The sequence below is a fragment of the Pseudorasbora parva genome, chromosome 4 (assembly GCF_024679245.1).
Source record: "Pseudorasbora parva isolate DD20220531a chromosome 4, ASM2467924v1, whole genome shotgun sequence".
Classification (NCBI taxonomy): domain Eukaryota; kingdom Metazoa; phylum Chordata; class Actinopteri; order Cypriniformes; family Gobionidae; genus Pseudorasbora; species Pseudorasbora parva.
In genome coordinates, this window is record NC_090175.1 from 14,899,536 (window position 1) to 14,924,742 (window position 25,207).

A 25,207-nucleotide genomic window follows, 5' to 3' on the forward strand; every position below is an offset into this window, starting at 1 on the left:
TAGAGTTCAGGGGACCATGACTTGACAAAATAAACACAGCGATGTCAAGTCCAAATTGTCACCCTAGCACCTTCCGCTTCAGTAGGTGACAACAGCGATACAGCAACTCTCCTTAGGTCACTCTACAGGAATAGATGAACTCCCATCTGAACTCTTTCTCTGAAATCTGAATCCCTAGGATCTTTTTCGAGCGTCATTAATATTTACTATTCTAAAATGCTACAAGAATCTCATACTATGAAATATGGGGACATTTTAGACTGGTTATAGTCAGGTAAATAACACATAGCAGCAGTACATAAGCGTTCGTTCATCAAGTCTGTGGAAACATGTGGCCAGTTCGCCCTGCTGAGGACAGGCTCTGACTCCAAAACACAAACCATTCTGGTGGAAAAGGGGTATCTGTGTTTTGTTCAGTCTTTGTCAGATCACATCATTTATTACATCTGTTCACTGTGTTTTTGTTTTCATTAAGATTTGTTTGCAAATAGATTTTTATTTCCGCATTTTTGCACATGCATTTTTATAGCGCATTTACTGTATTTTTGATCAAACAAATGCAGCATTGGTGAACATAACCAACTTATTAAAAAAAAAATATATATACTGTATAAGTTGCTGTATACCAAAAACCATCTCAATTTATATTTACAGCTCCTCTTTCAGGAGCGCTGCTAAGAACAGGTAAACAGACTTACACAAAAGATTTTGGCATGTCTAATTAATATTCATGAGCCTCTCTTCTGATTGGCTAGTTGTTTTCTGAGTGACACATGGCCAGGCCAACCAATAGTAACAGGGGTCATGTATGCTGTAGCCTGCTGTGGTCATACCTAAAACTCAAAAGTAAGGTAAATAGAAACACCAGTAATAATGGTCACTGCTGAGGGAAATGTTGAGCCTAACTCAGACCCTGAATCGGCGACGACAGGAGACAACAACCCACCTCCAGCAGGATGTTTCAGAATGATCTTTGTTTTTGTTTTGTTTTTACTTTCAGCGTTAGGGTTAGGAACACGTTAGCATTGCATAATCGTTTACAAACTATAATTTCAGATTATGCTGGCTCCATAATGTAACATAAAATGTGAAAGGTTTACTTAAACACGCCAACTTTTTGAAACTTTAGCCTATTCACCATATCACCCAGAAGTCCATTCATACCACTTTTATCTTCATGCGTGCCATAACTCTGTCTGACGCACACACCGCTAGCCTACCTTAGCACAAAGACGGGAGGAAAACGGCTCCATCTAGCCTACTGCTCAATAAGTGACAAAATAATGGCAACATTTTCCTATTCCCATTTTGTTATGTGTATAGTTACATTGTGTACTAAGACCAACAGAAAATTAAAAGTTGCGATATTCTCAACCGATATGGCTAGGGACTATACTCTCATTCCTGCGTGATAATCAGGGAACTTACGTGTGAATTGACTGTTTTGAAACTTATGGTATTTACATAACTTGAGTTATCATGTAAAAAATCTGTAAATTTTGACAACATGGGACCATTAAGCAATCCTAAGCCATTTTTTGTAACTTTGTATTGTAGCACTTCTCATATTACGGGAAGAAACTTGGATGTTGTCGCATTCTTCATTTGTAAGTTGCTTTGGATGAAAATTATCTGTTAAATGTATAAATGTAAACATAGAAGGATGTCAGTTCCTCATAAGACTTTCTTTTCATAGACTTTTCCCAGAAACGCTAATCCTAAAGGAAACATTTCTTCACACACAGTCACCGATATGCTACAGTCAGCGTCTTTGAGGACACTTCATTGCACTGATGACAGCAATAATGACAAAAATTTGCCACCTGTTTACCAGGGAGGCTTGAATATCTGCAGAGTTCTTGGCATCCAAGCTGGGCATCAAGTCAACCCATCTGGCAGAATGGCTGTTGACTAGTCTCTCTGAAACCTTAAAGCTAGCTTATTGATTCTCGCATATGTTTCAGAATATAGGTAGGACTTTTACACGTCTCTGTTTTCCGATAAGAGTTAAAGGTGCAACAGGGCATGGCTGCTTTGGAGAGATATGTGACTGGTCACTTTTTAGCAGATAAAAGCATTTAAAATTGAGGGGGGTTTTTTGAGAGAAAAAAAGAAGGAAAAAAAAGCTTTCTAAAATGAGAATGCCAATCCAACTGCAGACAACTAGCAATAAAATCAGAGTTTATGGATGTGAAGTCTTGTATGTGCTAAAAAAAAAAAAAACTAGCCCTTACGTTTTCTCAAAAAAACACAGTAGTTTCATTCTTAAATGAATCACCACTTTCATTTGGGTAAATAATTTGAGTAAATGATTTAAACTTGCTCATTAGGACAGTCACTTGTTTCATTCATTAATGAATTAGCGATGTTAACAAACTGTTTGAGTGAATGAACTCATAAAAACAGTCAATTTTTTTTCTTGACAGTCACAACGTTTTGTTCTTGACAAAATCTACAAATCATTTGAGTAAATGAGTCACTTAAACAGTTGTTTGTTTTGTTCTTGAATGAATAAATGTTTTAGACAAATCATTTGTGTGAAAGATTCATTGGCTTCATCGATGTAAAGATTGTTGCTTGATTGTTGTGAATCAATCGTTTGAGTCAATGATTCAGTCAATGGTTCATTGCTTATGTTATTTAATGAATAATTGTTATGAACATAATGGTTGCATCCGAAAACTCAGGCAGCTGATTTGTTTTCTGGCTACCCTATCAGACAATGACTTTGCAAGCAACCGCAACTTTCAGACGCCATCTTTATTTTTTAGCTGAACTGTTACAGAAAGGAAAGCACAGGATTGTGGGATGAATGCAGTGAAGCATACATCTATGCTGCCTTCAAAAATCGTTCAATGAAGGTATCTCAGGAGACAGGAAGTGAAATTAATTTTGGAATCAGACGTGGCTTGATGCATTCCTACCTTGGAATGGTTTATCTGAAGAATAATTTTCAGTTTTCAGATGCAGCCATAGTTTGAGTGAATGATTCAATGACTCACACATAACGACAGTCACTTGACAGTTACTTTTCATCTGGAATAAATCATTGTTGTACAAGGATCATCTGAGTGAATTATTCAATGCCTCAATCATAAAGACAGGCTAAAATTGGAACAACATACTACTCATACTACTCATATCTGTCAGATATTTAAGAAACAGTAAGAGTTGAATGCTAGCATGTGTTCTGAATTCAGCCATAGCTACTTGGTTTTTTTAATTAATAGTGAATAGCTGTGAACAAATCATTGAGCAAATGATTACATGATTTACTCATTGGGCCATATTTTGACGGTGTGTATGGTCTGAAGCGCATGGTCGCAGGGGCACTTAGAGCATGTCTGAAACCACTTTTGCTAGTTTCTCAACAGAAAAAAAAAACAGTCGACGCATAGTTCAAAAGGGTTGTACCTAGTCTCATAATGAGTCATAGGTGTGTTTATGGAGTAACGTGCAATAAACCAATCAGAGTCTCATCTCCCATTCCCTTTAAAAGCCAGTTGTGCTTGCACCATGGCGGATTTGCTATTTACATGGCGGAATTTGCGAGTGGGAAGACTGAACGCTTCCTTTTGTTTTTAATATATAATTATAAATGTTTGTGTGCTGCTGCATGTCCCTGTGTATGTAATAGGCCGAGTATACGCACGTTGGGCCTATAGGCAAGTATTACTAACGCTGCTTTTAAATAACACAAAAAACACTGCGTTATTGCCAGGATTTTGTTGGTCAACGGTGCAGTTGTTTTAGTTGCCTCAAAATAGCAACGCACCAACACACTGTTTTCAGACCAGCACACCCATGGGCGAACAGATGGGTAAAAGTGCATTTGCTATTTAAACAACAAGGCGCTGGACATGAAAATAATAACTTCGTCGAGCTAAAACTAGCAAAAAACACTTGCATTGGGCCTGGTGTCACAATGCGCCGGGTGTATGATAGGGCATATTAAGCCCATTAAGAGTGTTTTTTTTTTTTTTGTAAATGAATTGAATTATTCAATGACTAGCTCATAAACACTTTTTGTACCTGAATGAATCTGTGTTTTTGAATGAATCGGCTGACATGCTCAAAGTCACATAAAGAGTCACACGTGTACTATTCATGTTTTGAAATGCTTGTCGCTTGTCACTTCTTTTTTAAACTTTTTAATGAACGAAGAGATTTAAATAAAGATTAGAAGAAGAAAGAAGAAAGTATGTATGGCTGTCTCTCTTTTGAAAACATTCGGTTAAAACTATTCAGTCATTTTGGAACAATGGAAATTTCTGTACATAATTCAGGCTCACTGAAGATTTAACAATTTTGCAATGGCCTGAGAGATAGAGGAGAAACTGTATGTGATGTTACACCACCCCTCACGCTACTAAAATAACCAGTAGAGGGTTAGTAAAACCCATCTATTATAGATCTGGCTTTAGATGCGAGACCTGCCAGTGCTTTCAAACATTCCCCCATTTTCCACAGTGAGCTGCTGCTGCCTCCTTTTTACTCAGCCAAGAAGTCCATTAAAAGTGATTTTTATCGCATGTCTTTAGTGACAAAAAAAGTGACTGTTATAGAAAGCGGTGAATTATGGCTTTTGAAAACATCAATAAACATCTTGTGGGGTCAATACTGAAAAAAGAATTATCTGACAAGCACCCAATTAGCTTTGTCTCTCTGTGCTGTATGTACTCTTGATTGAGGCATAATCATTATGTCATTATACCTCTAAAAAGCACATGAGTGCTGCAGAAAAGCGATCAGACACCTACCTCTATGATGTTTTAGAGTATTTGATAATAGGAAAAAAGGTTTGTGCCATCAAAGTATGCCAATGAACTATAAAGTGGTTCAAAAGTGCATCATGTGTTTCACTTACTCAATACTATGCCAGATTACTTGGCAAACACCAGTCTACATGAACTGTAAACAGCTTTCACACAAACCAAGTGAATCGATCTCTGACGTCAAACACGCTTTAGCGTGAAATCGCCCTAAGACTACTCCTAGTGTCCTAATGCAAAGTGAAACAGAAACACTTCCATATGAGAACAGATACGTAAAAAAAAAAAATGACATGCTATGAAAAACTACACCCTTTGTGTTACCTGAGGTCCTCCACATTTGAGGCGGTCTTGCTGATGATGTTCTTTTCCCGTTTCAGCTTCTTGATCACTATCTTCAAGAGTCTGATATCCTCCATGCCTTTGTTGTAACGAAGTAAGCCCTTGTCCGTGATGGACTGTTGAATTTTGATCTTTTCGTACAGTAGTTTCAGTGCATCGTTCCTCTTCACCAACTGCGTCCCCAGGAGGTCACGCTCACTTATCACCTTGATAATGAACACATAACCACATGCACAATGAATACACAAATGGAGATAAAAGGCAACATACTAAAAAATGTGTAGATGCACATGCAGTCAATACCAAAACCAGTGAAACCTTCCTTTTTAGTTTCAATTAGTTCCAAAAGGAGGTTTCTGCAGTGAACCATTTTGAGTTCCCCAAAGAAACTTTCAGGGCCCTATCTTGCACCCAGCGCAATTGACTTTGTACACCGACGCATGTGTCATTCCTATTTTGCACCCACGCAAAGCGCGCTTTTCCCTCCACAGAAACACGTCACTAAACTAGTGAATGAACTTGTGCTCCCTGGGCGGTTCAGCGCAAAAAAGGAGGCGTGTTCTGGCGCAGACAATCCCTGGTGCTATTTTGCTGTTCCATTAAACAATTGCGCCACTGACCAGAAAAAACCTGGTCTAAAGTCAGTGCCGAGTTGCGCGTTGTTCATTATGCTATTTTAAGGGCGCATGCTTGACCATAATGTATAGCGTGCACAATGCGCATACACTTTGCTCATGTAATCTACACAGATGCAACAGTTATTTTTGCCAATCATAAATTGGTACACTAAAAAAATATTAACACATGAGATGACAGAAATCATTGTGGTGTGCTGGCGTCAGGTCCTGAGTAGAGGCAGATCCACCTCCCGTTACACGGCGTGCCCAATTGATGCTGGCAAGCTTGGACTTACCCCGTCTTCTGATGTCATTGTAGCGCTTGTGGCACTGGTGCGACGTCCTGGGGATGCCAGCTGATGAAACAATTGTAGCTATTTCCTCCCACGCCTGTTTAACCGACGCTATTTTGGGTGGGTTTCTCCCATCCCCATACAACACAACTTCTCTGTCTTTCACTGCTCTTACAAGAACTTCAGTCTCCTCGGCTGTGAACCGCTCCTGGCGTGCGCCTGGTAAATACGCCATAATAATAGCAATCCATAATGGAACTTGCGCACCTGCTTTTAAAGGGAATGTTGGATGCCGCTCTGATTGGTTTATTCATGTTACGTCCAAACCACACCTATGAATAATGAAGCTACTTCAGACCAACCCATTTTAGATTTGCGCCGGGCGCAAGAGCCATTTATCCCGCCGGGAAAATAGCAACAGCGCCGAGACCCTCCTACAAAGTTACTTGTGCTTCGCGCTTTGACACTTGCGTTTCAGATCGTTAAAATAGGGCCCTCAGTGATCAGTTCTTAGAGGAACCACTTTTTCTTAGTGTAATATAATCTGAAGAACCACTATAAAGACATACTGATTATTTTAAAGGTTCATCATAGACCCATAGATAAAAATAAACAAAACAGTAAAGAACCCAATAAAGAACCTTTTTTTTTTAAGAGTTCACAGGCGTCTGTGAGAAAGCCATCAGAAGTAACCTTTATTTTAAAGAGTTTACAGGCATCTGTGAGAAAACCATCAGAAGTATTTTCACCTCTGACTGAGGTAAGATGATATATTATAGAAATAAAAGGCAGGCTACTGTTTATGTGTTCTCTGCAAAGATTTGATGACTCAGCAGTGCTGGTCTTTTCAGGATAATAGCCAAAAACTTCATGCAACATAACAAATGTGGTGAAGTTTTGGGAAAATGTCTTATAAAGAAGTTTTAGGGCATTTTACTTGTAGGTGTTTTTTCAGTTGCTTTAATAAAATGTAGGGAATACCTTGTGCAATAAATACCTGTAACATTTCCTCATCTAAATAATTGTATTATTTATAGATTATAGGATATTATTATAATGGTATATTTACTTTCTTTTACCAAACTACACTGTGTGGATACAATTCAACATGCCAATAAGCAAAATGTACAGCTATATGTGTATGGTATATATTGCATGACATACATTATTCAGTTTGGTTTAGAGAGATCAAGGATGTACAAATGATGAAGCTTTATAAATATGAGAGTGGATAGCCAGAGGAATGTGGAAGCTGGTGTCAGCAGAGGCAAATTGGACAGAATGCCCTTTGAATTGGCTAACCTTTACCAAAGAATCAATGTCAGCAATGTACAGCAGCAGATGTTAACATTATATTTACTTTATGATCTTTGTAGTGAACCAATTGACTTACCAAAGTAACAGCATATGTCCTTACAAATTGAGTATATATGTAAACTCAGTAAATGCATTTACCTGAAAGCCTAAACTAATCTTGTCATGGAAAGGCACATTTTTAAAGATCGACCAACTTCGATACAGAAACATAATTATTATTATTACATATGCATTATTATTACATAATACATTATTATTACAGGGTTTCTCCAGGCTTTATGAGGGTAAATTTAAGACCTTTTTAAGGCCCCGATCACACAGAACGCGTTTTTCATGTTCGAAAACACGAGGCGCACTGCTCTGCCTTTTTTGTTTGACATTTTTTTAATTTAGAAAAGAGCAGTGCACTTGTATTATAAAATATTATTAAACTAGGTACACTCCTGAACAAAATCTTAAGACCAGGGGATTCATTGCAAGTTTTACACATTTCGCACTAGTAGATCATAACCGGGTTGTAAGCGCTGCTTCAAAATGCCAAAAGAAGAAACAGGAGCAAGTGACAAAAAATAGAGAGTAGGCAATTTATTGAAAACTGCATTTAAACTCAAACAGGCCTTTCATCAGCTGATCAAAAGTTTAAGACCATAGCCATAAAAAGGTCAAATCTGCACAAAAATATGGTTTTCATGGCATTGTCCTTCAAGCAGTCATACTGTCAAGATCTCCTGATGGCAAAGGCAAAAAGGCTTTCTCTCTTTGAACGGGGCAGGATTGTTGAGCTGCACAAGCAAGGCCTTTCACAACGCGCCATCGCTGCTGAGGTTGGACGCAGTAAGACAGTCATTTTACATTTCTTAAAAAATCCTGAGAGTTATGGGACAAAAAAGTCAAGTGGTAGACCCAAAAAGATTTCACCTGCACTGAGCTGCAGGATCCGACGGGTTGTCCGTGAAGACACAGGTCGATCCTCAACCCAAATTAAGGCCCTTACTGATGCTGACTGCAGCCCAATAACCATAAGATGTCATCTGCTAGAGAAGGGCTTCAAGAACAAAAAACATCTTCAAAGGCCACGTCTCCTCCCAAGACACAAAACTTGCCCATTTAGAATTTGCAAGGGAGCACCAAACATGGGACATTGAAAAGTGGAGGAACGTTTTATTCTCTGACAAAATTTTTTTTTAACCTGGACGGTCCTGATGGCTTCCAACGTTACTGGCATGACAAGGAGATCCCACCTGAGATGTTTTCTACAGGGCACAGTGGAGGAGGCCCCATCATGATCTGGGGTGCTTTTTCCTTCAATGGGAAAACGGAGCTTCAGGTTGTGCAGGGGCGTCAAACGGCGACTGGCTATGTGGATCTGTTGCAGCGGGCATCCCTCTTGACTGAGGGCCCCCGTCTGTGCGGTAATGACTGGGTCTTTCAACAGGTTCACGCCCACACGATAAGCCTCCAGCCGCTCGTTTTTTTTTTTTTTTTCAGAAAGACTCGGTACAGCCTATATTTCTTTTATAAATATAATAAAACTAAAGGCTTTTCGGAGATATGAAGGATGCAATACTACTCTATAGGTACTCAAGATTGACATGAGATTGACTGAAACTGAGTCTCATTTGATAAGATTGGAAAACATTGCTCTTATATTGGTAAAAATGCCCCTGGACATTAATTTAAATGGGTGGTTCCGTGGTTTTGTTCTAGGCTTGGTTGTTTATGAGGCGCAGTATAACATCTTAATACTTTTTTTTTTTTTTTTTTACGCCGTATTTTTCTTAGATTTTATCTTCATTCCACACCTCTGTCTCCACTGTCATTTGACCAGCTTGTTTGCTATCTGCTTCTATGAAGCCCATCCCTCTGAAAAACGCAATGGTCTTAGATTGATGGCCAAATGTAGTTTCCTGTATTTTTATTGGCTGAAGTGCCAAGCACAGGTTGTCCGGAAATTGGATCTTGCTGTTCTTTCTTCCCAGCGCACACAACAGTTTATGCTCACGCAGCAATATCACACACTAACTAAAGTTAAAAAAGTGAAATCGCATGCAACCACCCCTTTAAAAGGACAAATATCGTCCTGTAATAGGAAAGTTATAATTGGAATGTGTTTGATGGATTAGAATGTGCTCCTAAATTTTTGACAGTGCTCCTAATTTTTTATAATTAGGAGCACAAGTGCTCCTCAAGAAAAAAGTTAGCGTAAACCCCTGCTCTATGGTTCATACTGCCACTGTCACTCTGTTTGCAAGCGCAACGTGTTACTATGGTTACCAATCTTTATAGTCGCGGATTAATTTCGAACTGTTATCAAACTGACTGGAACTACCTGTGCATTAAAGGTGCCCTAGAATGAAAAATTGAATTAACCTTGCCATAGTGAAATAATAAGAGTTCAGTACATGGACATCACATACTGTGAGTCTCAAACACCATTGCCTCCTACTTCTTATGTAAATCTCGTAAATCAAAAACACCACGGAAATAAAGTGCTTCTCAAAATAAACCTAACCGTGACGCAAGCATTGGGGATCTTTTATATGTATGCCCCCAACATTTGCATCTGTCCAAACATGATCATTGTCAAGTGAAACTGACACCCAATCTACTGATGGTAAACAAGACACTTGAAGATAGCAAAAACGGCTCTCGTGACACATGGTTGAGGTTTATTATAATCGGATACCACAACAAATCATACGTTTGTTCGGCCCATTTCAAGCAAGCTTCGCTCAGCATCTTAAACTGAAGAAAGGGGCAATTACAACTGTATTCCTGTAAGCAGTAAGTAATTTATCCACTTATTGACTGTTTAAACAATTTCTGATTAAACTGAAAGTTTCTTAGAGAGACTGCATTGTCTAGATAACGCAAGATGCTAGTACAGTAACAATAGGAAACTCCAAGTACCATACAAAACTAAATAGTGTGTCTAATGACAAAGGTTAATATTATTTTGTATTATAAAATACAACCATAGATACCGTTCACTCCATCCTTCTAGCAAACGTCACCTTTTCCACCATATACCGGTAAGTTAAAACGATAGTCAATGGAGATGCAGCTTACTTGTTTATTGGCGTTTAGATCATCCGTGCGCGAGAGAGAGCTCGCATGCATATGGTTGCCAGATTGGACATGTTAAGGTAAAACATCGGATGGTATATGCGTTTTTTTTCTGTTTAGGGGATTTTATTACTGAAATATGGCAACGGCACGAACGCGAGCTATTTCTCGCGCGCAGAAGATCTAAAAAAACACCAATAAACAAGCTGCATTTTATCAATCTCCATTTGAGATGTTTTGCTTAAAGTGTCATTCAGTCGGTCTGTGTTCTGTCAGGACGGTCAGCACTCACGAGCCGCTTCACTGAACAGCTAAACTGCTGTGAGCTGCTGAAATAAGCCAATCAGAGCAAAGCTCAACATTAATATTCATGGCGCTTCCAAATAAGGCAAAAACAGAGCATTACATCCGACGGCAGTGGTCGGCAACTGGCGGCCCGCGGGCCAAAAGTAGCCCCCCAGCGGTAATATCTGGCCCGCGGCGCGCCCGCATCTGCCGAATCTGGCAGATTGTTTTGATAGCAGCTGGTTCTGAAATATATCTGTCAGTGTAACGGAGGCGAGCTAATGAGAACGGTGCAGGTAAAATTCCGATATTTTAAGAGACGCTCACTTCGTCTAGTGGCCAGTGGAAAATTACGCAGCATTTAGTCTCATCGTTAGAGCGTCAGACTTCCGTGCAGAAAAGACCCGAGTTCGAGGCCCACTCAGAGTGGACAGTGCGAATTTATATCAACATTCAATCAATTTTGTCTTTAGTGCTTTTGCCCTCAAAAAAATGTTTTATTTTTTGGATAAATTCAGAGCTTTCAATTTGAAAAGTTCTAAAAGACATTCAAGAGTCTGTGGAATAGAGCCGTCATGAAATGTCTGGTATGATGACTAAACGAACAGTGAAATATTGAAACGTTTGATTATATCGCGGGGCGTAGGCACCAACATGTGAACAATAACAACTCAAATTCAGCTTCCTTTTTAACAAAAAATATTGACAAGAACCAGTAAAAAAGGTGCAATGCTTCGTCTCGTGGTGCTGTCGGATTCTTTGTGACAACTTCGTTGCAGATTAGACACACCAGCTTTGCATTCACAAAACCAGGTAGGATGCATGCACAGATGTCTTCCAATTTTTCTTTGTATGCCCTGTTTCACTGTTAACTTTCCTCTTTAGACTCTTTGATAGTGCTATCTTAAATGTTAACATCCCTCTGCACTCGATGTAATAATAGTTTAGCCTACCTCCACAACGCAAACGATTGCAAAAAAAAATGCAGTTTACTACGTGAGGATGCCAAGGAATAATTCTGAGCGTAAAAGTATGCTACGTGACATCAAATAAGTATTACATATAGATCCCATGTGTAACAAGCGAATTTAAATACATTTATAATTCACAATATGAAAAGTGGAAATAATAAAACAGTTCGTTAAGAGCAATCAAACATGCCAATAATGGGCTTATTCACATCCTCTTTTATGTTTTGAGTTTATTTATTTATTTATTTTTATTTATTTATTTATTAAATTATCCCTTGACTATATTCCGGCCCGACATCTAGTGGCAATTTTTTGGCCCATGGCCAAATATACTTGGCGACCCCTGTCCTAGGGACAATTTATAGGGTTGTAAATGGACCTGTAAAACTGTATCTGGACAATTTTTGCCCTTAAATAAGCCACATACCCTCTATGTAGATATCAGAGAACAATTTAACATATTGTTTTAAATCATTCTAGGTCACCTCTAAACGGTTTTACTGCACACCTTCCAGCCAATCAGAATTGAGTATTTAAACAGACCAAGGTATAAAGGAAAAGATTTAAAAAAAAAAAAAAAAACACTGGATGGATTTTTATCATTATAGGATGGTTGTGTACAACACATTTCCATACAATCAACTTGTAAAAATGCATGTACCATTATATGACCCCTTTAAGACCAATTAAAGAAATGTTTTGTTTATTTGTGTTCTCTAAATGTAAGCACACAATGACTTGTATTAGGGACACTTCAAAGTTTGAGAATACAATTTCCAACAGACTTTTAATTAACAAAAAATAGCTTAAAGGAAGTGTATGTCTTTGGTAACTAGAGCAGATCTGGCAACCCAGATGCAGAAACACTACTGACTTCGTGATTGGTCGATAGGTAGAGGGCGGAGCTTCAGGCCAAAACACAACATGTCAACATCAACATCAGTTGAGGGCTGCAACAACAACTTTTAAATGACAATATCCTGGACGGACTACTGCTGTCAGTGATAGAAGTATTTGAAATGAACATGATTTTGTTTCATTTCTCCGAAGAAAAAAAAAAATACTTAAGTTTTTGCATGTCAAGTAAATGTCTCTTGATTTAAGGATGTTTTGAATTTGTACTGGAAAGCAAAAACCCTCACTAAAGTTTAGTTAAACTATAAAGATCACTATATTAGCGTCCACACCAGCAGATGACATCTTTCTTTTTTAGAACTATATCTTTATTGTTATCTTTATAGGTATCGTTCTTGGTGTGAAAGGGCCTTTAGTAGAATAAGTTGACATGTACTTGAAAAGTTATTTATAGTCAGTGGATCGGTTGGGGAGCATCAAAATAAAGTGTTAGCAGATATTAAGCAAACAGTCTACTTATACATTTTCCACTTTAACCTTTAATCCCCTAACGAATATAAAAATACATTTTTAAAAAGTGAAAATATGTTCATCAAAACATGCATATTAAGTTAGTATCTGTATGAACAAAACAGCATTACATTAGTGCCTCATATTTAAATAATTTGTCTGGTCAGCTGGTTAATCAGGTTCGACTGCTGACTTACTGAGATCAGAAGCTTTAAATGTTTCAAAATGCCAAGACCAATTTAGGCCTCCCCAGTGAGACAATTTCCTCTCGCTCTTTTAAAGAGAGGTTGGCCCTGGTCCCGCTGGACTTTCTTAGAAGTGAGACTCCAGATCTAATGACTTTTGAGTGAACCTAGATTACTGTCTCTTTCATCCTGAGCGTAAACATTCTATTGAAGAAAGAACACAAGGACACGCAGACACAAGGACTCACAGAAACCTTCCACCTGTCTGTACCTGATCGAGCTCCCTTTTCTGCCGGATCCTCTCAGCATCAGCCTCTTCTATGATCCTCTGCAGCTCGCGTTGCTCTGCCTCCTGTTTCTCAATGAAAAGTTTCGTCTCTTGAGCCTGTTGCCTCATCTTCTGTAGCTCAACCTGTAGGAACAAGGTGATCGATGGAAAAGAGAACAGAATAAAAGTTAAAAACAAAACTGTGAATGATCTATTAACTAGTGTTCATTTTTATACACATTATTTTAAGCGTTTCATTAAATAGTTACATTTTAGCCCACTTAACTTTATTTTGACAATTATTTAGAAATGTATTTTAGCCAGCAAGTACATTTCAGTTCACTGCAATGAGCAAAAAGAATAAATGTGTGCCATATTGAATCTCATATTGAATATTGTGAAAAATTGGGAATCCAAATTATCTGGTACGTAGTGTCATCCTCAGACGTCACACCCACAGACCATTGGCTGAACGTCTGATGCATATGGCAATTTTAAAAAAAGTTGTCATCTGGTTGAATTCTACAGGATTTCTGCCTAATGAATGAAGAAAGCAGCATGTTTGCAACTGTGAAAATTAGTACTTATCAGGATCGACTAAATGCTGGATTTTCCAAAGTATGTGAAATATGTGTAGGTCACAAAATAGTAGGGATGTGACGATGAGGAAATTTTCCCACTGGTTTATGCGACGTGTGACAACACCGGTAATACCGGTATCACCGACTGGGCTTTTAAATCACTAATTTTATCAAAGCCGAAAGTAACATGCACACGGTTGCTCGGGCATTCATAAAAATTCACAAAGCGAGAGGTTTCAATGCATTCCTATGAAAGTTAAGCTTCCATAGCAATGAACTGAAAATGAGCCAGTGCGCACAAACCATGAATGACATCGTCCTGAATGGGGATTATGAAATCCACTGCCGCTTCAATATACCTGTATATATCCTAATTAAATAAATAAAGCCTTAAAGCTACACTGTGTGATATTTTCCCCCATCTAGCGGTGAAAAGCTATATGATCTTCCAGTGAATAATAGTTTCTGTTCCTCTCAATTTCCGATTTCTTTTTAACTCCTACGGTGGCCGATTTAGTCGAAGATTAACATGGCTTCCAGTTCGGCCTCGTCCATGATAACTACTCTTAAGTAAATATTTATTTTAAATAATTACACTCCTGACTCTTGGTCTTCATTTTTCACTACTGGTCATAAACTGTGAACCCATAACAGTCCGTAAATATGCGGTCTGTGTAGCTGTGAATAAATGAGGTCAGCCATAAATGTGCGCTCTGTGCGACTATGAATGAATTAGTGAAGCTGTAAATGTGCGCTCTGTACGGCCATGCACATTTTAGTTTCTATTTAGAATTAGCGCCAATTCGGGAACAGGTTGCTTGAGTTGTGCGTTCATTAGCCTATTATTCTTAATGAAAAACACAGCAACAGTACAATGACAAAATCCCTTAAATAGGCACTTTTACATTGCGCCAAAATTGAAACCAAATCTTTCACGATCATCTTGACAGTAAGCTCCTCGCTCACGTGATGAATGAAATCTCCCTCCTGCTGCTGGTCTGTGCTGAGACTCTTGTTCAGATCCTGCTTTATTAAGTAGACACGTTCAGTTTTTATTTATATTGTCTTTTCTCCAACTGAACTAAATAATTGTATTACTATAAAAAAAATCTAAACAACACTGTATGTAACTGGTTTTCAGTCTGAAAAACGACTATCATAGCAAGCCTATAGACTCTTTAAAATGGATCCAAGTGTATTACCTGCCCGTCTGTTACCGTAGGGACATCAATGTTACATTTCCATTACATTTCCTTGGGGCAGTCCTTAGACAATGAAAGCTACTATGTAGTCCAGACCTTCTGCTGTCAGTCTGAGGGTCTGGCTACGCGAGACTAAACTATAAGTAACTTTGCAACTACATGTTAACTACCTGTCATTAGTGTATTAGTATACTGTTTGCTTAATATCTGCTAACACTTTATTTTGATGCTCAATAACAATAAAGATAACAATCAATATCATTCCCAATATTAATGAATAGCAGAGTTCACACCACAGCGATAACGATATAGAGAAACGATACAGTTGGAATCACTTTCAGAAAGATTTTATCCAGCTGATGAACAATAAAAACACTGACAGCCAATCAGAATCCATCCTGCTATAACAAGCTTGTAGCCAGACAAGCCAGACCCACATCAAGATGTTTGGTCTGGAAACTCACCATTGACAGGGCTCAATCCGAGGGGCGGGATAAACGGTTGTCTTTCAAATACCCTCTGCACGCAATTGGATAGCGCTACAACCAACCACAGCGGATCTAGTTGACAGATTAAACTTTCGCTGTATCCGGTCGTCAAAACTCTGAACAAATCTTCCCTTCTTAAGAATGACTTCAGTGCCGTTCTTTGTTCTTTTCTCAGAGAAAAGCTTAACTCCAAGTCTTCCAGAGTCGGGGTCAAAGCTGATTCGAAAGACCGCCGTTCGCCAGTTTCTGTGTTTACTAGTACCACGTAAGCGCAACTCGGCCTTCATTATGTTAAGCCCCACCCACCGACTCTATACACGATGTGATTGGCCTGACCAGAGTTTGGTTTTTACAGCTCAGAACTTTTCTGATAGTTGCAAGACGTGTAGTTGTAAAGTTTCTTATAGTTAGTAGACTGTCTAGAGTGGACTCAAAATAAAGTGTAACCAAATTTGCATCAGTAATTTTGTGACATATATTTAACAATGCTATTAACATTATTTCCTTCAATTCAAGATACATATGTGCTTTTACTGACATGATAAACAGGTTTACATTGACAAAGCATTAGTAAACATTACGCATGCACACATAATAGATTCTCTTTGTAGCGGTTCGCATTAAGAGGATAGAATATGTCCCTGATTTATGTGTAGCGCATGAGGTTCAAAAGTGCAATTGTGTTTCCATCTCATTTTGTGTGCTGTAGGAGCACAGCGTGTCCTCCTTCAGCAGCGAGGTCTGTCTGTGTCTGGCTTCTTTTGAGTCTGGACTGTGATTGCTGAGTCTGAAAACATTCAGGAGTTCAGAAAACATTAAGGTCGGTCACGGTTAGTCAGGTATTCTGACTATAGTTCATGGTTTATTCTATTACAGTTTCCTTCCTTTTGTTGTAATTTCCGCCTGGAGTACAAAAGAAAACATGAAATTAAAATGGACTCCCCTGGTTTTATTATGTACAATACATCAGTGCATGCTATTAGAGAAAACAATGTCTGTATTTATAGTCATTCATCAAAATGCAATAATTTTCTCTTTTGTTGTTTGCTAACGAAGGCAAAGCAGGTGGATGCATTGACTTTAACAAGTAATATTAAAGCCTTCATTTGTTCACTTTTTGTAAATGCTCCCTTTTTAAATCTCATCCTACAGTACTTCCTGATGAATATACAATATTAAGAACAAATTGCGTCAGCTTTAAGTAGGTTTTGTTTTGTTTCATGATGATCTAATTTGACCTGATACAGTTTTTGTCCTGAAATCTTGCTGAACATGTTGTTATATTATTTATTTATTTTATTAGAATATGTTGCCCTGACTCAGGTTGGTATGAGGCCATTTTAGTGGCCACAGCAGTAATTTTGCTCTATGTTGCATTCTTGAAGAATTCTGCCTACATTTTTTTGTCTCATTTAGTAAATTCTCTTTTGAACAAAATTGTACAAATGAAACGATGCTTGTTTTGCTTTCATTCACTTAGCCTAGTTTACAATAGCAGCATGCGTGCATCTCTCTTAATTTAGATCTCATGACTGATTTACTACGGCAGCGGCGAATGACAAATGACCTCATTCGGATATTGCTGCACAATTAGATGGCACAAATGATATCATGTAAGTGTAAATAACCAGTTTTAAGTTACTGTCAAGGTGAAGTATGTTTAATTTTTTGTCAAAACTGTGTCTGTCCATCCTTTCCAACAGCCTTCAGAGAGAGCGGGTGTGGATTTATTTGACATATGAATGAATATATATATATATATATATATATATATATATAGCAAATATTTTAAGTACTTTTTTGACTACTCATTCATTTTTGTATTCATATATTACACCTCTTGCATAATTACTTAGAGATATTTATTTTATTTTAAAGACTGCATGTCCTGCTAGGTACACGCAGGAGATAATAATCATAGAAAACAGTTTTCTATTATTATTATCTCCTGCGTGTGCCTAGACATGCAGTCTTTAATATATATATATATATTATTTTTTTTAAACTACTTTTTAATAATATTTGCATATTATTGGCACAGCGTGACTCTTGGCTTTAATACATTAATATCCATCCAACACTTTTTGACTTTGAGAAGCAGGAGGAATGTAATTTAAATTAGCTTTACTGTCCTTTTATTTAGACTTAAGGATGTTTTCATGTACGCTTACTAAAATGACCCCAATCTAGCATTTGGTGGGCGGGTGTTCGCTTTATTGTCTTTGTTATTCAATTAATATTAATGACATAATAGATACTGATAGATATATACAGATCTCCCCACCCTTTTTTGTCTTGCCTGTTCATATCCACAAGATATAACCTGCTGTGCTTACACTAATAACTCGACAAGACAGGCATTTTGACCTATAAGTCAGGATTGTTTGTCGATCAGAAGTTGTGCAAGAGCTCAAAATGTTGCACTAAGTTTCCCTTGGCGGGAGACTAGACTTGATCAAGACATTTGAGTTCAAAATCCATCTCTGTCTTTTACACCTCTTTGACACTTATTTAGTCGCCTGTGGCACATGCAGTGGGGTAAACATACAGGTCTGCCAAGAAGGTAGAAAATAGACCCAAAAAAGTGGATAAAAAAAGAGGGAAGATATGTGTGAGTGCTTTACACTTCATTTGATACCAGTCTTAAACTTTATCTCCTGCAAAGAGAGAGGAACAGAAAGCAAGAAAGGACGAGTCAGGCTGTAGGAACAGCAGGCTGGTTGTCTTAAAGACCAAAGATCCTGTTCAGCACCCAGCTCAGATTCACTCCAAGATCCCATGTCCAAGACTACAACCGGCTCATGATGATATGCACAGTAAGTGATGAAAGTAGTTTTTATAATTACATACAAATGGCATACCCTCGTGTTGTTCCAAATTCATAAGACCTTCGTTATTCCTCCGAGCTCTACGTCAGAACGCCACTCACCCTTGGCCAGCTCCTTTATCAGCTTCACACACGTGTTGTGGTGCTGATGTGAATAGCAACGGCCAATGGCGAGCCGGCAAATCTTTTTACGTAGAGCTCGGAAGCCCTGCGCTGTATTTAATAAAATGTAAACTGCGAAGGAGACTGACACAGGCGAGAACAAATTATAATAAAGATTATTTTAGACGGTTGAATAAAGATGTTATTTTTCTTAGTTTTTTGCACACAAATAGTTGCCTGGATGCCAGCCGAACTTAGCTCCGCCCACAAAAATTTGAGGTTGGGAAGTTTAGTCTGGACTTGATCCGTTGTGGAGCAACTATGCTCGAACCAGAGCTATTCAGACTAATGAAACTGTCAGAGTGTGCTTTATAAAATGATGGACAGATGATAAACGGTAACGTAGTCATTCACGTCACCAAAGTGCGCTTAGGTTGAATTCGTTCTAATCCTAAACGGAGAACTCATATACGCATTCACCTTTACTATTTCTCACAAAAATGATGATCGTGTTGGTAAGTACTGCGTGAATCATTTAATTCTTTTACAACACCGGCAACGATCGTTTACACTCATCTTCTTCTACTTCTTCCAGTGTGCGTGCAGTTGAGTTCTGTTGACAACTATGCTTCGCTCAACATACGTCATTTACTCTGTTGCTCTGATTGGTTGTAGGTATATTCAGTTGAGTGCAGAGGCATTTTTTTCCTGGTTCGGTTGAAACACGCCCCATAATCACAGCCCAATGGAGCAGTATCAGACTCATATTCTGACTAGAATCTGAGTGTGACAACATCAGGCTACACAAAAAGTATTCTCGTCGCTTAATAAAAATAAGGTTGAACCACTGTAGTCACATTGACTATTTTAGCGATGTCTTTACTACCTTTCTGGGCCTTGAAATTGGTAATACATTTTTTTTTTGTCTATGGAGGGGTCAGAAAGCTCTCGGATTATATCTTAATTTGTGCTCCCGAAGATTTAACGAAGGTTTTACGGGTTTGGAACGACATGAGGGTGAGTAATTAATGACAGAATTTTAATTTTTGGGTGAACTAACCCTTTAATGAGCGTCATCTGCATGGCACACTGGTCTTGAGTCCCACGGGGGAGCTCCGGAAGGATAAAAAGAGGGGTGACGAGAAGACCAGGCCTGGGACAATATGCTGTTGTTTTGTTTCCATTTATGAATCGGTCGTTCGTGAGGGGCTGATGCTTCACTTTTGTTTTTTCTGTTGTTTTTTTTATTATTAAAAGTTACATTCAACATTTGCCGGTTCCTGCCTCCTTTTTCCCTAAACCTTTAAATGTGTTACATTTTGCCTCAAATGGGATCGTTTGATTGGAATGCTGTTCCAGGATCAATAAAGATGTTGATGCAGGCACCAGCATAATAAATTAATTTGTCGTTTTATTCCCCAAAAAATATTCCAAATTTTATTTTCATCACCATCATATCCTTCAAAGAATGCTATTAAACCTATAATACATCATTGGACACACTCATGAAAAATGACTTCAGCTGTGAGCCATGTACATCCACAGTTGGGCATTGTTAGCAGACAAATTAAATAAATGGAAATTAAATGAATTAATTATTTTGAAGCCTTGATGAAAGGGCTTGAACAATATAAATATTGGACAACAGTGTGCATATAAGATGGCAAGACCTTTGACTTCTCAAAAATCTGGCTTGTTAACATTGAACCCGGACCAACCGCAAGAGGTCCTTTTAAAGGTCAGTCGCCACATCTCTCATTTACCACAAAACACTGATGAAATTTCAAAAAGTGGAGGGTATCGTTTGGAACCCGGCTGCATTCTTTACACATCATCACTTCCTTTTTAAGACATTAAATTCTGAAACTTTCTCTCCTCCTCTCTCGGTTCAGTGCTAAACATTTGCAGACAGTGTCTGGAGCATGTAATAAGATTTCTCAGAGATCGATGTCGCCTCTCGGCATGCATAACAACCAGCTGGACGGGGCTGGTGCTGAGAGCAACCTCTCCCCTCATTACCCCCTGCCGTAGCCTCTCGTGATGAGAAAGTGCAGCCCATTCATTAACATGCTAATCAATTCTTATGAAGTGGCCTAATTGTTTTTTCATGGGGTGAGGGTTAGCCAGTAGACAGACTCCGCGCTGGCCAGCTTCAAAGAACACAAGAGCTTCTTTCTTGGTACGTTTGTCAAGGCTTGAGGTAATAAACAACAACAGGAAGAGCTAAAAGGTCAATGTCTTGGCACAATAGACTTTGTGTGTGGAGACAAGAGACCAGCAGGACAAAAGGGCATTGCTTCCCACGAAGCCGTCTGTAAGGGAACCCATCTTATAAACACTTGAAAATGCCCTTTAAAGGAATAGTTCACCCAAAAATGAAAATCATGATCATCATTACTCACCCTCATGTCGTTCCAAACCTCTATGACTGTCTTTGTTCTTCAGAATACAAAATAAGTTATTCTGAAGAACGCTGCATGGGTTGCAAAAAATCAAGAAAACACTGAGATGTTTTATTTTGTTGCACAGAAGAAAACATGCAGGTTTTTACTTTTTGGATGTACTTTTTGGATGTACTATCTCTTTAAAGGGCATTTACAAGTGTTTATAAGATGGGGAACTACAGTCTCAAGCTAAAATTGCAGCAATGTATTACAACAATAAAATTGGAGGGAAAAAAATCAACAATTTTCACAAATAATTACAAAAAAAACATCGAGTAACGCATTAAACTAAACCTGAAATTTTGAAGTAGAAAGACTGAACTAGTATTTTCTTGTAAAACATAATCTTTCTTCAAAACTTCAAACAGTAACTTTTTACAGAGTAGGCAATATTTGGTCAGTATATCATATTCATTCACTTTAGCCAATTTTACAGTTAATCTCGGTCTAAGAAAATACCATTTTAATTCCTAGTAATGAAAAATAACTAGAATGTGTATCAAATAAACTTCTGTGTAAGCATTTGGGGAAAAAGAAATTTGACAAGAATTAAATATATACTTATTTTTCTTTGTTGTCTGTATGTTTTAAAATTATACTTATGTTGTGCATAGGTTATTCATCTAATTTATAAGCAGTTCAGTTCACCATTATCCAGTTCAGACAGGGAAATCATTATCTAAACATTGTGAGCGCTTTGTTTACATCCGGTGATTAATATATTAATATATTAGAGTGATTAACAGTGATTTCAGTGATTTTTGTGCAGTTCTGTTGATCAACAGTTTCAAAGATGATGTTGCAATCGTTTGGTGTAAAATATGCACAGATGATTTCAAAACGATTTCAAAGTAGATACTTCAGAGCTCAGCTCAGCTCAGGGGGGAGAAAGAAAAGCTGAAGCAATAGAAAACCCATATATTTACTCTTTATTCTGTGTACAGATTGAAGTTGTACATGAATATGAGATAAATGAAAAAAAAAAAAAAAAAAAACCTTTGGCCCTCTAGCTGTTAAAAAACAAAACCGCATGCATTTTGCGGAAGAACATTTTGAGATGGAAAGGATCTCTAGATGACTAGCTGAAAATTTTACTGTAGCTATACCCATTACAAGGTACTTCCTTGAAAATAAATTACAAAACACAGAGCTACAGCAACCATAAGTAAATGACCTTCACAAATAAAGACAAAGATTAACTTCATCGGTGAATGTATTTGTAAGCTTCTTATCTCAAATTAGGGGAGTGGTGACGTCAGTAGATTCCACAGTGTTTTCCTTGAGTGTGCCGGCCAAGAGAGAAACACCTGTGTTGCATTAGCAATCAAAGATTAAAGCTATATAATAATTGTTCACAAAAAAGATTAAAGATATAAAGGTAGTTTGGGGGGTGGGGGGGGGTTGTCCTGTCAGTGCAGCTGTGTTCCTTGCCGAGTCTGCCGTGCTGTGCCGGGATGTGGGCTGGATATTGTTGTATGATGCGTGCAAATAGATATTTTGTAGCATTGGGGTTTTCTCCTGTTAAGTTGGCGTTGGCCATTGAATTCCCCAAATACTGTATCCCACGTCCCGAAGTGGGTAAGGAAGCCAGCCGTTCACTTTTATTGTATCTTTTGTATGATTTCTTGACATATATGCGGGTGTCATTGCATTGTTCACCGGGGAGACCCATTTAATGTGTGTGCATATAGGTTCCCCGGCACTATTTGTTTGTAAAGTGACCGTGTGTGTGTGTGAAGGGGGTATGAGGGCAGGTTATTGTTATCTCCCATATCGCTCCTATAGGTTACTGATGAAGGCTATGTATCTAGTATCGATGGTATGTTCTCAGTGATATTTTGTGTGCATTTATTGGTGTGTTATTTAATTGACTATTTATATGACTTTGAGTTTTGCAATGAAATCATGTATGTTTGTTGACCACATGAATTAACTGAATGGGTGTATTTCATTAAAACCCTGTTGAAACCCTGTGCTAAATATGTTACCCTGCTTGCGGATGTTTTTTCCTGTTGCTGATTATCATTTTATTAATTTTAAAAAAATCTTTTGAATTGTACCCATCATGACCACATCAACCTGGCGCCCTCTGGGTTTTAATACTTTTGTCCATAAATAAAATTGTTATATTTTGTATCTGATTTATCTTGACTACTTGAGTGTTTTCTTGGTTATGGAGCTCACATTAAATTCATGGTCCAGTAAAGAGCCTGTAAATGACTCTTTTGTAGTGTTTGGGGTTGTTACATATTCACCTGTCTCTCCAAGGCCATTACATAGTGTGTACATTAACACTTTCCCAGATGTTACATGGAATAATTAATGGTGTAGCAATGACCACCATTCGCTGCCAGGGTTATGCCTTGACATTGACACATCCTGACAGGATTAGTGGGAATGTGGAGGTAAGATGCAAAGACGAGAACGAGTACTATGACAGCTGCTCCATGGAAATGTAATGAACCCAAGTTTGTCACCATTTACCAAAGGGTGATATTGACTTTCTGTCATAGGCGTAATATTGCTGACAATTGTTAGATATGTGGATTGGCTGACAAATTGATACCAGAGGTGACAATGACGGAGGTGCAAATCACTTTTTTTACTCAGCCTGATGAAGTGAACTAAGCGTGAGCAGATTTGTGTGTGATGCAAAAGCACTCAGAAATCCTCCAAACATGTCCAAGTGTTGTTGGTTATATATATATAATTATATATATATATATATATATATATATATATATATATATATATATATATATATATATATATATATATATATATTATATATATATATATATATATATATATATATATAATATATATATATATAATAAATATATAATATATAACTTTAGTTAGTAATCTAACTTTAAAATACTATGTTAGTTTAAAGAAAAACATTCTCACTAGTGATTTCAGACTTTTGACCCTACTATATGCCCTTCTTCCTGTCATGATAACTCTCTAAGGATTTGGCATGGTAATGGACATGGCAATGTTAATGTGTTTTATCTTGGCTGCTTATAATTATTGCTGTTGCAGAGCAAGTATTGGACTTGCTGCTGTAAATACATACACAACACTGCTGTGAACAAGTAAGATTGCTGCTTTACAAAGCATACATGTATTACCAATAGCAGATCTAAACAGGTGGAGCTGGGCATGGAAGAGGTTTCTGAAAGTGCGCTGCAGGTCCAGCATATGATAGCCAAGTACATGAAAGTTGAGCGGCAAGTTCATTGGCTACTGATACAGGGGGAACCAATCAGCTGTGCTCTATCAAGAATGATGTGATTACAAGCAGACTGACTTAAGGATCTACTGTATCAGCCTTCGCAATCTAGAGTTTCATGACGTATACACCGTTCAGGCATAACATTATGCCCTTTTGTGTTGGTCACCCTTTTGCTGCCAAAACAGCTCTGATCCATCAAGGCATGGACTCCACTAGACCCCTGAAGGTGTGCTGTGATATCTGGCACTAAGATGTTAGCAGCAAATCCTTTAAGTCCTGTAAGTTGCACACAACCGGCTATCCATGCGATGTAAAAGAAAATGTGATTAATCAGACCAGGTCACCTTCTTCCATTGCTGTGTGGTTTTTACACTGTTAAAGACTTGGATTCCCATCCTAAACATAGACAAAGTTTCAAAAACTAATGTTGGACGTTTGATGGAGTATTTCTTTTTTTAAAATACTCCTTCCGGTTTCTCACAAGTTTCGGAGAGTTTTTTTCGAGTATGGCTCGGCTTGACGTCGATAGAGCGGAAGGTCCTTGTATGGGCCGTACGGGCTCTTCTCCCGGTAGGGTGCGCGCGCGTGTGACTAGAGCGAGAGAGGAAATGCACGCCCATAAACACTCTTTCAGTTGCAGATCCAGTCGTCTGTGAAAACTTATGATGCGCAGCGCTCCACTTTATTCCTCTGGGTGACATCAAGCGACTTCAACGATTCAGCACAGCATTCCGGGAAGGCAGCGCTGCATTTGAACCGATTTGAACGCAGAAATGACGGGAAGCTTCACAACATCGCGGATTTCCACGGTCACTGCTGTCACAGGATTTCACCAAATCATACC

General features: G+C 38.2%; 1 protein-coding gene across 1 annotated transcript in view; it reads right to left on the bottom strand.

The window, feature by feature from the left end:
• cfap58 (cilia and flagella associated protein 58) overlaps nt 1–25,207 on the bottom strand; it is a 145,928-nt gene that overhangs the window by 63,189 nt on the left and 57,532 nt on the right. The window contains exons 12-13 of the mRNA XM_067442635.1: nt 13,485–13,625; nt 5,097–5,320 (exon numbers count right to left, since the gene is read on the bottom strand). Of these exons, the coding sequence (XP_067298736.1) occupies nt 5,097–5,320; nt 13,485–13,625 (365 nt within the window). The remainder of the gene's footprint in view (nt 1–5,096; nt 5,321–13,484; nt 13,626–25,207) is intronic.